Source organism: Hyperolius riggenbachi, chromosome 3, assembly GCF_040937935.1.
Source record: "Hyperolius riggenbachi isolate aHypRig1 chromosome 3, aHypRig1.pri, whole genome shotgun sequence".
Classification (NCBI taxonomy): domain Eukaryota; kingdom Metazoa; phylum Chordata; class Amphibia; order Anura; family Hyperoliidae; genus Hyperolius; species Hyperolius riggenbachi.
The window spans coordinates 310,342,352-310,358,045 of NC_090648.1; the positions used below are offsets into that span (position 1 = coordinate 310,342,352).

Here is a 15,694-nt window from a genome sequence, read left to right on the forward strand (position 1 = left end):
AACTGCGCTAAGGGGCCCAAAGTCCAATGAGTACCTTTAGGATTTCACAGGTCATTTTTGTTTCAAGACTACTCCTCACGGTTTAGGGCCCCTAAAATGCCAGGGCAGTATAGGAACCCCACTAATGACCCCATTTTAGAAAGAAGACACCCCAAGGTATTCCGTTAGGAGTATTGTGAGTTCATAGAAGTTTTTATTTTCTTGTCACAAGTTAGTGGAAATTGATTTTAATTGTTTTTTTCACAAAGTGTCATTTTCCGCTAACTTGTGACAAAAAATAAAATCTTCTATGAACTCACCATACTCCTAACGGAATACCTTTGGGTGTCTTCTTTCTAGAATGGGGACATTTGTGGGGTTCCTATACTGTCCTGGCATTTTAGGGGCCCTAAACCGTTAGAAGTAGTCTTGAAACCAAATGTCGCAAAATGACCTGTGAAATCCTAAAGGTACTCATTGGACTTTGGGCCCCTTAGCGTACTTAGGGTGCAAAAAAGTGCCACATATGTGGTACCGCCGTACTCAGGAGAAGTAGTATAATGTGTTTTGGGGTGTATTTTTACACATACCCATGCTGGGTGGGAGAAATATCTCTGTAAATGACAATTGTTTGATTTTTTTTACACACAATTGTCCATTTACAGCGAGATTTCTCCCACCCAGCATGGGTATGTGTAAAAATACACCCCAAAACACATTATACTACTTCTCCTGAGTACGGCGATACCACATGTGTGACACTTTTTTGCAGCCTAGGTGCGCTAAGGGGCCCAACGTCCTAATCACAGGTCATTTTGAGGCATTTGTTTTCTAGACTACTCCTCACGGTTTAGGGCCCCTAAAATGCCAGGGCAGTATAGGAACCCCACAAGTGACCCCATTTTCGAAAGAAGACACCCCAAGGTATTCCGTTAGGTGTATGGCGAGTTCATAGAAGATTTTATTTTTTGTCACTGGGGAGGTGATCGGAAGGGGGTCTGAGGGGGATCTGAGGGTTTGGCCGAGTGATCAGGAGCCCACACGGGGCAAATTAGGGCCTGATCTGATGGGTAGGTGTGCTAGGGGGTGACAGGAGGTGATTGATGGGTGTCTCAAGGTGTGATTAGAGGGGGGAATAGATGCAAGCAATGCACTGGCAAGGTGATCAGGGCTGGGGCCTGAGGGCATTCTGAGGGTGTGGGCGGGTGATTGAGTGCCCACAAGGGGCAGATAGGGGTCTAATGTGATAGGTAGCAGTGACAGGGGGTGATTGATGGGTAATTAGTGGGTGTTTAGGGTAGAGAACAGATATAAACACTGCACTTGGGAGGTGATCTGACGTCGGATCTGCGGGCGAACTATTGGTGTGGGTGGGTGATCAGATTGCCCGCAAGGGGCAGGTTAAGGGCTGATTGATGAGTGGCAGTGACAGGGGGTGATTGATGGGTGGCAGTGCCAGGGGATGATTGATGGGTGGCAGCGACAGGGGGTGATTGACAGGTGATTGACAGGTGATCAGTGGGTTATTACAGGGAAGAACAGATGTAACTAATGCACTGGCGAATTGATAAGGGGAGGTCTGAGGGCAATCTGAGTGTGTAGGCGGGTGATTAGGTGCCCACAAGGGGCAGATTAGGGTCTGATCTGATGGGTAACAGTGACAGGTGGTGATAGGGGGTGATTGTTGGGTAATTCGTGGGTGTTTAGGGTAGAGAACAGATGTAAACACTGCACGTGGGAGGTGATCTGACGTCGGATCTGCGGGCGATCTATTGGTGTGGGTGGGTGATCAGATTGCCCGCAAGGGGCAGGTTAGGGGCAGATTGATGGGTGGCAGTGCCAGGGGGTGATTGATGGGTGGCAGTGACAGGGGGTGATGGGGTGATTGACAGGTGATCAGTGGGTTATTACAGGGAAGAGCAGATGTAACTAATGCACTGGCGAATTGATAAGGGGAGGGGGGGTCTGAGGGCAATCTGAGCGTGTAGGCGGTTGATTGGGTGCCCGCAAGGGGCAGATTAGGGTCTGATCTGATGGGTAACAGTGACAGGTGGTGATAGGGGGTGATTGATGGGTAATTAGTGGGTGTTTAGGGTAGAGAAGAGATGTAAACACTGCACTTGGGAGGTGATCTGACGTCGGATCTGCGGGCGATCTATTGGTGTGGGTGGGTGATCAGATTGCCCGCAAGGGGCAGGTTAGGGGCTGATTGATGGGTGGCAGTGACAGGGGGTGATTGATGGGTGATTGACAGGTGATTGACAGGTGATCAGGGGGATAGATGCATACAGTACACGGGGGGGGGGGGGTCTGGGGGTGTCTGGGGAGAATCTGAGGGGTGGGGGGTGATCAGGAGGGGGCAGGGGGGGGGAAATAGCGTTTACAGATAGTGACAGGTAGTGATTGATGGGTGATTAGGGGGGTGATTGGGTGCAAACAGGGGTCTGGGGGGTGGGCGGGGGGGTTGGGTCTGAGGGGTGCTGTGGGCGATCTTGGGCAGGGGGGGGGAGAAATCAGTGTGCTTGGGTGCGACATAGGGTGGCTGCAGTCTGCCCTGGTGGTCCCTCGGACATTGGGACCACCAGGGCAGGAGGCAGCCTGTATAATACACTTTGTAAACATTACAAAGTGTATTATACACTTTGTATGCGGCGATCGCGGGGTTAACATCCCGCCGGCGCTTCCGTACGGCCGGCGGGATGTTGCGGCGGGTGAGCGGAGACAGGCGCCGGCGGAGGATCGCGTCACGGATGACGCGATCGCTCCGCCCATGCCCCTAAAAGGACCGCTGCCTCTGTGGGTGAGCTGGTCCTTGCTGGCTCCACTTTGTTATAATTTAAGTAGGCCTCAGTTACTTGGCCTGAGTTTTATGTAAAAGGCTTGTCCGCAGTGTATGCCTTTAAAATAAATAGAGTTTTGTGATGCAGGCCTAAGCATCTCAGTGTCTGCTTGTTATTCATTTTTGTCTCAAGCAGATACTGAGAACATGTTCCTAAAAGAAGGCCATCGGCCTACTCAGACCTCAAGACGTACACCACAGGAACAGAAAACATCAGCCGTATTTACTAAATATCCACATTCCAGTAAGTAAAGGAAAGGTGACATTAAATATTAATCGAGTGGGTGGGTATTATGACACCACGATAGGGCTCATCCAATAGTCGGGTCTAGGGGATGGCGAATATGATGTCACGTTTAACTCTTTCCTAGTCGGTATTAAACACCTAGGGGGGGGGGGGGGCGCTCAGAGCTCACTCTGCTTCATACTTTCATGCCCTTCATCTCTGACTTCTACTGACTGGAACCCAATTGTTTCTCTAAGTATGTTCATTCCTTTCTGTAATCTGATATGATGTATGCTGTACATAGGTAGTCTAGATGTAACATAGAGTAGATACAAGAAGACCTGGGTACTTTCAGAAGGAAGGTACTCATGCCGCTGTAACGCAACATGGAAGTCTGCTTTGCAAGGAGATGATAAACTGTATCTATCTGTATTTCTGTTACTTGAATAAATAACGTAAACATTGAAGAAGCCTGAGAAAGTCTATCTCCTGCTTGCTGTGTGAAGAGTCATGTTTGCAAACTCCTGCTGATGAGTTTGCTGGTGCCGGAGCAAAAGGTGGATATTACACACTTCCCGGCCGCCCCTGTGCGTTAGGCGGTCGGGAAGTGGTTAAATCAGATTCCGATTTTTAATAGTTACTGCATGCTGCGTTTTTTCCTCCGTTTTTCTGTTGATTGCACTCAGGGAAAATCGGAATTGCAAATCGGAATCACAAAACGGATTTAAAGTGTTCATGGAGCCTAAAACACATACAGGGCCGGCGCTACCATACAGGCAAAGGGGGCAATTGCCCCAGGGCCCCAGAGCTTGTAGGGGGCCCCCAGTGGCTACAAGAGGAAAAAAAATTTAAAACGACCTTCTAGTTTTTGAGAAAATCGATTTTAACGTTTCAAAGGAAATAAATACACATTTAAAAACCCGCCTACTTGAATGGTTGATAACAAATCCACCTTACATTCTAGAAACCTTAAATTTGTAAGATATGTTAAGGAGATCATTGGGAATAAGAGGAAATAAATATTTTTCAAAAAGACCTAATAGTTTTTGAGAAAATAGATTTTAAAGTTTCGAAGGAAAAAGTATACTCTTAAATGCGGTAAATGTCACTTTTAGTAGCAAACCTAACGGTAGTGTAATTTTACATGCATTAAAGAAAGAGCAATAAATTTCCTGACAGGGTTTCCAGGGGGTCCATACGCAGCCGCAGTGCTTTGGCCAGGGACCGCTATACAGTCGCAATATGGTTGTATGAAGATCCCTGGCATTTTTTCCTATTTTCCCAATTTTTTTTTATGTTTAGAGTGTGGGAATTAAAGAAAAAAAATAATGTGGGGTCCCCCCTCCTGAAACTTTTTAACCCCTTGTTCCCCATGCAGGCTTGGGTAGCCAGAATGTGGAGCTCTGACTGATTAGGGCCTGACTATACCAGCTGCAAAAAGGTCCCTTAATGCCGATTTTTTTTCCGGGGTATCTGTTGGGGGGGCCCCCAGGTTTATTTTGCCCTGGGGCCCCATTGTTGCTTAAACCGGCCCTGAACACATAAGATGTTCAGCCTAAACAATCACAAACAATTTTGCTGAATGCCCCCAGCCACCATCATAATGAGAGGTTGCTCCCTCTGCTTTTCTGTGAGGATAAATATGATGTGGCCTTGCTGACAGGCTGGATAGTTTAGTAATTTAGAAAACATTTAACTTTATTAATGCTTGCAAGGAATGTTTTAAGTGACCATTAACTGTACAATCGACCAGCCGATCCAGAACGATCTAAAATAATTATGAGGGCACACAAACAAAAATATACATAAATATCAAAACAGTGAGATCATTCAAGAAAATGGATTGACAAAAGGATTGATACATTAATTGGTAACACTAACACTGTACTGTTAATGTGCACCTTAAAAGTGTACCCAAGGCGGGTACGGTCAGGCCAATGGGAAACCGAGGCTCCATGATCTGCCTCTGTTCCGCCTCCGCGTTGCTCTCTGCCACCCCCCCCCCCCCCAGCGTCATGCTGTCACCCCCCCCCCAGCTTCATGCTGTCACCCCCCCCCCCCCCCCAAAAAAAAAACAGCGATAAGCAGCTTGTTGGCAGCTAACAGGGGGAAGAGGCGTCCCTTGCAGGAGAAGCACTCCTGCAAAATGCCCACTCTTGCATTAGAAAAGCCCCTTCCCCAGCTCTGATTGGCCAGCTCTGCCTCTCCCCCACCAGTATCCCACTTCCCTGCTTCCAGAGCCAGAGCTGCGGGGCTGTGACCCCAGGGGCCACAGACATATTTGCCTTTTTTTCCTGGAAAATCGGCGATTGCGGGATGTAGGAGCGGCAGTATTTGACACTACCTGATCCGGCTAGTCCCCGAATCACTTAGCATTGTTTTGTTTTTTTGTTTTTTTTTATAAGTTCCACCTCGCTTTGCTTTAAAATGACTGAAACAGAAATACGCAAATATACCAGATGTATATAACAATGGCACTCTCTCTGGACAAATGTTATGTTAGTATTGTATTATGTACACATTTTCAGTGCAGTGAGGTAAATTAAAGATCAATCCATTTAAAAACCATTTGCCTTTTCCTTGCAAAAGTAGACCCACAGACACCCCCAGGAGAATGGAAGCCCCTGGAGCTGCCCACTATTCATCCACCTTTGATTTTGAGACATGTCAAAAAAGGGATATACTTAACCACTTTAGGATCCTTGGTACGCATATCTACGCCCCTTTAAACTTCATGTGCGGATCAGGGGGGTAGATATGCGTACTGCTGCCTTACCGTTGCGTTCCCGATCCTCGCGCTGTTTTCCGTCGATTCACCGTCGCAGCCCCCTCCATCTGTGATCAGGATGTGAGAATCTTTTGATTCTCAATCCCGATCACCGTTCCTGTGTCTTCCGATAGCTTGTAAACGTCACGCAAGCTCTCAGACCCGACACTTCCGTGTTCGGCTGTGTTCTATTAATAGAAACACGGTCTCAGTAGCACCATCTTGTGGCCAAAAAGTAAAATACACCTATTTATACTAGTATACTGTTTTACATAGAAAGTTTATTATTCTTTTATTCTTTTATTACTTTTAACCCCTTCCAACCCTGCCCCACAGTTACAGAAATAAAACACTTGTTAAATTTATTTATTTTTAAATTACATCATTTACTTTTTTTTACACAAATAGTTACCTTAGGGACTTTTCTAATATGGATGTCATACAAGTATGTCACTGTTAATTTTGCAAAAAAGGTCTTGTAATAAGTGAAAAAGTATTAAAAATCCCTAAATGGAAAAATGCTCCTTTATTTCCAGATAAAATATTATCACCATACATTGTACTAGGGACACAATTTAAACGTTGTAATAACCGGGACAAATGGGCAATTAAACCGTGTGGGTTTTATGTACCGAAGCACGTTTTATTTTGAAACTATAATGGCTGAGAAATAATCATTTTTTTTCTTTGTTTCCTTATTATTCCCTTTACAATGCATATAACATAAAATAATTCATAGAAAAAACTACCACCCAAAGAAAGCCTAATTTGTGGTGAAAAAAAAAACAATATATAGATCATTTCAGTGTGATAAGTAACAATAAAGTTATCGCTGAATGAATGGGAAGAGCACTGAAATGTGAAAGTTGTTTTGGTTTTTAAGGGAAAAAACCTGTGATCCTGAAGTGGTTAAATCTCACCTTTCAGAAACAGTGCAACATCCTCTAGCTGTGGTACATTGTCATCCCGGTATCCGCAGTATTTAGTCAATAGAGGTAGGTTCTTCAAATATTCTCTACATGCGTGAGTTGGGTACAGTTTTGTGAGTTCCCTGAACACTGTGCCCCATGTTCTGATTTCTTCTGCTGTGTATTCCACTCTTGGTATTGGTTGCCCACTAAATAAATTCAAGAAAAATGTGATTGAGATACATATATTTATATATGTTATTATTATTATTATTATTATTTTGCAAGAACTCCTAAAAAAGAAAATCACTTACTACTTATAGCTCATAGCAACATCCACAAAATATTTCCTCCTTTGCCGGTACACATTGTCCTTAAATCCCTTCAGAAAACAAGAAAAAGGATATGTCAGAGAAAGAAAAACAATAAAAAAAAGAAAAAAAATTGACAAAGTGATTAAGGGAAAGACTGAGTAAACAAACTATTACAGGTCAACCATGCTTTGAAGGAAATCGCTGGATGAGATATTTCATTTACTGCAGTCCCAAACTGGCCGCACAGAGGTCAAATGAGGACTTCAACTGCAAGATGCTAAATACACAAAATCCTGGAACCTTCAGATCTTTTTAATGCTATACCCATGTTTCTATCTCACCTTCCTTTAGCCAATGGTGAGTACGGTATCAGTCTCTGCATCACATAGATTTATTTTTCTTTTTATGGCATATTTGAAATGTAATGGCTATGGAATATAGCGGAAACTATTCAAAAGTATATTGTATCTGCAGAGTGGACTGTTATGCAGCAAGTCTGATTTGGATCTTACTGAGCCTAATAAGCCTAATTTACTAACACCATGAAGAATCTTTGCTCAAATGTGATACTATAAAAATGACCCTCACCATATTTATTTGGAAAAATAATAATGTGAATGCCTATGACTGTAAACATACAACTACTAATTAACCAAGCATTTGCGGTCTAGTTGTAATTAAACACTCTTAACAGCAATTTACTGTATACTGCTTTTTAATGATACTTTATTGAAAAGCTGACTTTTCAAACATCAGTGTAGTGTGTATTATATTAATCAAATTTTACATTTTTAAAAGCATAAAAGTGCTTTGCTTTGACATTTGTTAATCTACCTTTTATACCCGGGGCAATTTTAGCAATTGGCAGTTTAGGTGACATAGGCCAGTGCAGGCTGTGCAACCGCACAGGGGCCCTGTGTCCTCTGGGGCACATGCAGCTCCATCACAGTCAGGCACAGATTACCCTTTAGGTTTGTGTAAATGTCAGCAGATTGTTAGCTCCTCTGAGGACAGTTAATGACATGACTATGTACTTGTAAAGTCCTGAAGAAATTGTAAATGCTATATACAGTAAATACATAATAATATGGTAGGCTATTAGAGATGTTGCGAACCTCCAATTTTAAGTTCATGAACCTCCGCGAAAGGTTTGGTTCGCGAAAAAGTTCGCAAACCGCAATAGACTTCAATGGGGAGGCGAACTTTGAAAATTTAAAAAAATTCTACCGGCTGGAAAAATGATAGAAAACATGTTTCAAGAGCTCTAATACCTGGAGGCACACCTGATTGAGTGAAATACACATCACTGTTGGAGGATCTGCCCTCCCTCCCTCCTCCAAGCAAGGTCCTTATACCATTTGACTCAGTTGTCTGCCTACACTAATTAGTTATGGGACAGCTGCTACACACTCTGCTAGGGAGATTTTAATTAGCCTGTTGTGGGTCTCCTCCCACCTCCCACCGGAGGGAGGAGGTCTCATCTGCCAGGGAATTATACTATTTCAAAAAACAGTTTACATCATACCATGGCTGAGAATCGAACCCAGATCTCACTGTGTGGTGGGCAAGTCACCCTAACCACTGTACCACTACAGTAGTAACTGAAGCTGGCCTAAAATTTACCATTTATGCTCAATGCAATAGAAACATTAGGTTACTTAAAGGGAACCTTAACTGAGAGTGATATGGATGTTTCCTGTAAACAATACCAGTTGCCTGGCAGTCCAGTTGATCTTTGTGACTGCAATAGTGGCTGAATCACACCCTGAAACAAGCATGCAGCTAATCCAGTCTGACTTCAGTCAGAGCACCTGATCTGCATGCTTGTTCAGGGGCTGTGGCTAAAAGTATTAGAGACACAGGATCAGCAGGCGATTCAGGCAACTGGTATTATTTTAAAAGGAAAAATCCATATGCTTCTCCGTTTAGGTTCCCTTTAAGGATTTGTAGCATAAAAGCCAACTCACATTGGCTGGGATTTGAACCTGGGTCTCACTGTGTGGTGGGCAAGCACCCTAACCACTGTACCACAACAGTAGTAACTGAGGCTGGCCTAAAATGTACCATGTATGCTCAATGCAATAGAAACATTAGGTTGCTTAAAGGGAACCTTAACTGAGAGTGATATGGATGTTTCCTGTAAACAATACCAGTTGCCTGGCAGTCCAGCTGATCTTTGTGACTGCAATAGTGGCTGAATCACACCCTGAAACAAGCATGCAGCTAATCCAGTCTGACGTGGCTGGGATTTGAACCTGGGTCTCACTGTGTGGTGGGCAAGCACCCTAACCACTGTACCACAACAGTAGTAACTGAAGCTGGCCTAAAATTTACCATTTATGCTCAATACAAGAGAAAAAGTAGACAAGACAAATAACATTTATATCACACTTTTCTCCTGGCGGACTCAAAGCACCAGAGCTGCAGCCACTAGGGCACTAGGGCTCTATAGGCAGTAGCAGTATTAGGAAGACTTGCCTAAGGTCTCCTACTGAATAGGTGCTGGCTTACTGAACAGACAGAGCTGAGATTTGAACTCTGGTCTCCTGTGTCAGAAGCAGAGCCCTTACCCATTACACCATGCAGCCACTGCTTACGGATATGTAGCCAGACATGGCCTTGTCTTTTGTGTTCAACAGTTGTCCAAAGAGAATACCAGATAGCCAGGTAGATTCATCCCTCTCTCTCTCTCTCACCAACACTACATGCTGAAGCCAGCCTAGCATGTACCATTTATGCTCAATCTATTTATGCTCAAAAATACAATTCCGTGGAAAGCGGTGACCATCCCTACTAGGGAGAGAGAGAGAGAGAGAGAAAGAGAGAGAGAGAGAGAGAGAGAGAGAGAGAGAGAGAGAGAGAGAGAGAAAGAGAGAGAGAGCGATATGAATCTACCTGGCTATCTGGGGTTCTCTTTGGACAACTGTTGAACACAAAAGCCAAGGCCATGTCTGGCTACATATCCGTAAGCAGTGGCTGCATGGTGTAATGGGTAAGGGCTCTGCTTCTGACACAGGAGACCAGAGTTCAAATCTCAGCTCTGTCTGTTCAGTAAGCCAGCACCTATTCAGTAGGAGACCTTAGGCAAGCCTTCCTAACACTGCTACTGCCTATAGAGCATGCCCTAGTGGCTGCAGCTCTGGTGCTTTGAGTCCGCCAGGAGAAAAGTGTGATATAAATGTTATTTGTCTTGTCTACTTTTTCTCTTGTATTGAGCATAAATGATAAATGCTAGGCCAGCTTCAGTTAGTACTGTTGTGGTACAGTGGTTAGGGTGCTTGCCCACCACACAGTGAGACCCGGGTTCAAATTCCAGCCAATGTGAGTTGGCTTTTATGCTACAAATCCTTAAAGGGAACCTAAACTGAGAAGGATATGGATTTTTCCTTTTAAAATAATACCAGTTGCCTGAATCGCCTGCTGATCCTGTGTTTCTAATACTTTTAGCCACAGCCCCTGAACAAGCATGCAGATCAGGTGCTCTGACTGAAGTCAGACTGGATTAGCTGCATGCTTGTTTCAGGGTGTGATTCAGCCACTATTGCAGTCACAAAGATCAGCTGGACTGCCAGGCAACTGGTATTGTTTAGAGGAAACATCCATATCACTCTCAGTTAAGGTTCCCTTTAAGCAACCTAATGTTTCTATTGCATTGAGCATAAATGGTAAATTTTAGGCCAGCTTCAGTTACTACTGTAGTGGTACAGTGGTTAGGGTGACTTGCCCACCACACAGTGAGAGCTGGGTTCGATTCCCAGCCATGGTATGATGTAAACTGGTTTTTGAAATAGTATAATTCCCTGGCAGATGAGACCCTCCTCCCTCCGGTAGGAGGGAGGAGGGAATAGGTAGAAGGGTAGAAGGGTAGAAGGGGAGGTGGGGACCCACAAGAGTCTAATTAAAATCTCCCTAGCAGAGTGTGTAGCAGCTGTCCCATAACTAATTAGTGTAGGCAGACAACTGAGTCAAATGGTATAAGGACCTTGCTTGGAGGAGGGAGGGTGGGCGGGCCTCCAGCAGTGAGAGCAGTGTGTTTGGCAATAATGTGTCTGCTGACAGTGATATGGAGGGTCAAAGTTTTGCTCAATAGAGCATTATGGGGCGAATCGAACTTCCGCAAAAGTTCGCCTGATGCAGGCGAACCCCCAAAGTTCGCCTGGAACCGTTCGCAGGCGAACCGTTCGTGACATCTCTATAGGCTATTACACTACAACTTTGGTAGGGATTTTTTTGAGAGCTCCTTTGAGGACAGACAGCGACATGACTATGTACTCCGTAAAGTCCTGCAGAAAATGTGCTATGTAAATACATAAATATGCTATTATATAAATAATATATAATACCAAAAATAACTGTGACCGACTGTGGTAGGATTAAATTGCGAGTTCCTCTGAAGATAACTATGTATGCTGTAAAAAGCACTATGGAAGATATCAGTGGTGCATATACAGAATAATAGTATTAATAATATTGGTATGGTAGTTTACATTGTTACACATTTTCATCAGTGACACTTCTGCATGATGTATTCCAGTCATGTATGAGACATAATAAATATGTTAAAAATATGTCTAACATTAATACAGTGTTGACACAATGCAGAGAATGTTGACATACTTTAATGTTAAACTTTTTGGATCCACACATGGTTTGTTGGCCACGCCCACCTGCATGCCGCCCCCCCCCCCCCCCTACATTTCTTATGCACAGAGGCCCACTGTTGGCTTTGTCTATTACTAACAAAAAGTTTAAAAAGTAGGTGAAAATGTGCATTCAAAAGTATTCTGAGTACTTTCTTACATGCTGGTAGCTTAAAAGCCGTTTTATTGAAAATATGTGAAAATATCACCTAAGAGAAAACTTAGGTAAAAATCCATGCACTTTTAATTAATGTTGGTGAAATGTATCTGTTGAAGGTGTGAGTGGACAGTGAAGGGGAGGAGGAGGACTGATGACTGCACAGTGTTGCCTGCATCAAGTGCTGCTGAACTCTATCAAGACTAAGCATGCAATGTGGTAAAGTAGACAATCACTATCAGATCAAATTTACCTTTTTGACAGTACTATGATATCCTAATAGCAAGGCAAAATATTTCTTTACAGAAGTAATAGTCAGGGTTCAGAGCAATCTTATATAAATGTCAAGTGTTTATAAAGAACAGAGTGATCTATGATTATTCCAGATAACAGTATGAGAAACAGCATAAAGTACTTAACATTGTTGTTACTGTTGGAAATACTAATTTATAATAGGCTAAGTGCCTCAACCTTAAAGCAAGAAGAAGAAGTAGCGCCCTGCCATCAGGGCCAGTCCTACACTTGCCGCCGAGCTGTAGGGGTTAGGGGGCAGGAAGGGGGTATTGGGACAGCGGCAGGGAGGTGGGTCGGACCCCCCATCCCTCACCTGGGTTCCTATCTGCGCTCCTCCTCTAGCTTAAGTTCAGCAGCAGCCGCCGCTATTTGTAAGAGGCAGTGGGCGTGGATGACTCACCTCTTCCGCGTTCCAGCGTGCATTCCACTGTCGTCACTTCCTGCAATGCTGTCCACTTACAATACAGTGGGCGGCATTGCAGGAAGTGAGGACAGTGGAATGCACGCTGAAACGCGGAAGAGGTGAGTCATCCCCGCCCGCTGCCTCTTACTAATAGCGGCGGCTGCTGCAGAGCTTAAGCTGGAGGGGGAGCGCAGATGGGTGACCCAGGTGAGGGAGGGAGGGAGGGTCTGACACCCCCCCCCCCCCCCCCCGCCGATGTGTCCAATACCCCCTTCCTGCTCGCTACCTTCTTATACGGCGTATGCTATGCCGCGGGTCCACTTTACTGATTTATTAGGGAATATGAAATGTTTATACAAATACATTTGCAATTAACCCTTTCCAATCCATTTGTTTGATCACCCATGTCCCTGTCCCCCAGCACTTCTTTCCCGCTGTGCAGGGGGGGCGTAGGTGATCAATGAGTACTGCTGAGGGGGGAGCTGGTAGGGTCTCTACTTTCTCGCACCAGTGCAAGGCGGTCACCCATCAATTCACCAGCACCAGGTCATGCACTGTGGCTCCACTCCCCTTTACACGTGCCGCAGCATAATAACGCCACACAATGGTGCTGAAGTGGATCAAAGTGTTAGACTCTGTTTGACACTTTGATCCAAGTGCCTGCCGCCATGCTGGACTAGATCAGGTGGCAGTGCAGGCAGCGGGGAGCCCAAATGCACCCACGTAATTGTCACGATTGTGGAACTTTCCCCGTGATCAGCGCACAACGCGTGCGCTGACACGGCGGAGATCCTCCACAAGCGTATAATTTGCAGGAACCCAGCAAAAGGTGCTACGCACCTGTAGAGGGAAATTCCTGTCGGCAGATGGCGCTGAGGAGTGCAGAGGAACTAATCCTCTGTACCTCCACAAGTGCCAGACAGGAATTGTACGAAGCGCAGAACGCAATCGCAAGAGAGGCGATTGTGAATGAGATTGAGCAAAAAGGGATAGGTTGTATGTGTGTGCGCCAATCCAGTCGCCACTCCGCGACCGCGCACACACACAACAGCAGATACGAAATAGGAACGCGATCGCGAGAGGTGCGATCGCGAGACGTGACACAAGGCAGAACAGAATAGAATACAAGGGTAGCAAAGGCACAGCAAATACAATAAGGAGATACGGAAAATAACAACCGCTAGCTAACCGCGAACACCGCACTCATTCGCAACAGTGCACGCGGTTATGCGCGATCTCCACGTGATAAGCACAATAGAGACAAGCACGCCTAACAAACCATAAACAGACAAACATGAAACAGGGGACGCGAGCGCTTGCTTAACGGTTACCTCACCGAGCCTGTAGCAAGCGCAGCGGACAAGACAGACACACGAAAAACAAGAACTAGGCAGGAAGGATCCACCGCTCTTCCGCCAGAGCAAGTGTGATCCAAGCAGGAACATAGATCAGAAAGATCCACAGCCGCTAACGCTAGTGGCTAGTGCGATCTCAGCAAGACAGAACGATTCGCTATCAACCGCCGTTGGTGACAGCGCAATCGCGACCGACAAGACAGAACAGAAGGATCCCCAGCGCTCGCACAAAGTAGCTAGCGCGATCCCAGGAAACAGAACAGAAGGATCCCCAGCGCTAGCACAAAGTAGCTAGCGCGATCCCAGGAAACAGAACAGAAGAGATAGCTGGTAGCAACCGCTGCACCAGCTATACTCCAAGAACATAGATCAGAACCATTTCCTGTCAACCACCATAGGGACAGGACAATGGCAAACAGGCAAGACAAGACAGAACAGGCAATACAGATAATACAACCTGACTGGGCTAGAAGGGGAGCCAAAAGCAACCCCCAGGAATTAACTATACTAGATAGCAATGGCTGACACTCCAGCAGTGTCCATCAGGAACTGAGCAAGGAAGGGAAATGACCAGCAAAGCATTCTGGGAAACATAAAGCTCTTATAGTGCCAGTCATCAAAGAAGGCAGGTAGGGGATTTGCATAACGAATGTATGCAAATTCCCCAGCAAGAGAACAGAACAGAAACTTGCAATGAAAAGACAGGTCTCTGTTCCAGAGACCTGCAGCCCACAGACTAGAGGAATGGACAAACAGCTGTCTGCCTGTGCAGCCAGCTGAGCGGATCATCACAGTAATATTTATTATTATATTGGTGCAGCGGGGGAGTGTGGGGCCGCTGGTGATTAAAGTGTCAGACTAAGTCCAACATTTTGACTTAAAGGGGCTGAAGCTGTGCCGGACGTAGATCCAGCGAGGGCGCCTCTAGCAGCAGCCATAACTCTCCTTGTTGGACTATGTCTGACATAGGATTGGAAAAGGTTAATAACATGAATCTAAAATACAAGCACTTTGTAACTTTGTTTTTTTTTTATTACTATTTCTGCAACAAGTGATGAATGGAATGTGCCACATACAGAAATGTCAGAGAGCCCTGAGCAGATGTTAGACCTCATCACTAGACCTTCTGTAGTGCATTGTCTCCCTGTATCATTTGCTAATAACTATCATTTCAGATGGTTTTGAATTGAGCCCCTATGAAGTTTCAATGCATCCGACATAAGATGTTGTTAATCCTAACAGTATGGAAGTACGCGTTTATTTCTTTATACTCATTTGTTTATCTGGGTTCTTATTATCTAGTTTTAAGGCTTATGTGGAGAACAGATTACATTTTAGGTCATATTTTTGCAGAAATGTTGAAAATTTAAGCACCACTTGAAGCTGAGCCTTATAATCATAGGAATCACTACTCCTTAATAAAGCCTATTTGAGTTGCACTTAAAATAATTCAGTAATTGCCAACCACAGTTAAGTTTGTCACACTGACCAAAGAAAAAAAAGATATAATTTGCAAAGTTTGAACATATAAAACTTTACTCAAGTTAAAATATTAAAATCAACCCTTTGAAAACATACAAGAAAAACAGCATAAATTCCATCTTTGTCATTCAGACATAGTTGAGGTACACCAGTTAACTTTCCTGCTTTAAATTGACTTCTTTATTGGCTATCTAGTAAGCACCAGAAACAAAAATTAAAAAAACAAATTAAAGGATCACTAACCCCAAAAATATAGCATTTTAAATACCTGTGTATGTACATGTAAAAAGTATACGGTACATTTGTCGACATAAAAAGTACTAAAATTGT

General features: G+C 44.5%; 1 protein-coding gene across 2 annotated transcripts in view; it reads right to left on the reverse strand.

The window, feature by feature from the left end:
* TPH2 (tryptophan hydroxylase 2) overlaps positions 1-15,694 on the reverse strand; it is a 364,990-nt gene that overhangs the window by 248,747 nt on the left and 100,549 nt on the right. For both annotated transcript variants that reach the window (XR_011030020.1, XM_068272748.1), the window contains exons 6-7: positions 7,034-7,101; positions 6,732-6,928 (exon numbers count right to left, since the gene is read on the reverse strand). Coding sequence is in view for 1 of the 2 variants with exons in the window: in XM_068272748.1 (XP_068128849.1) it covers positions 6,732-6,928; positions 7,034-7,101 (265 nt within the window). In the remaining variant the exon portion in view is untranslated. The remainder of the gene's footprint in view (positions 1-6,731; positions 6,929-7,033; positions 7,102-15,694) is intronic.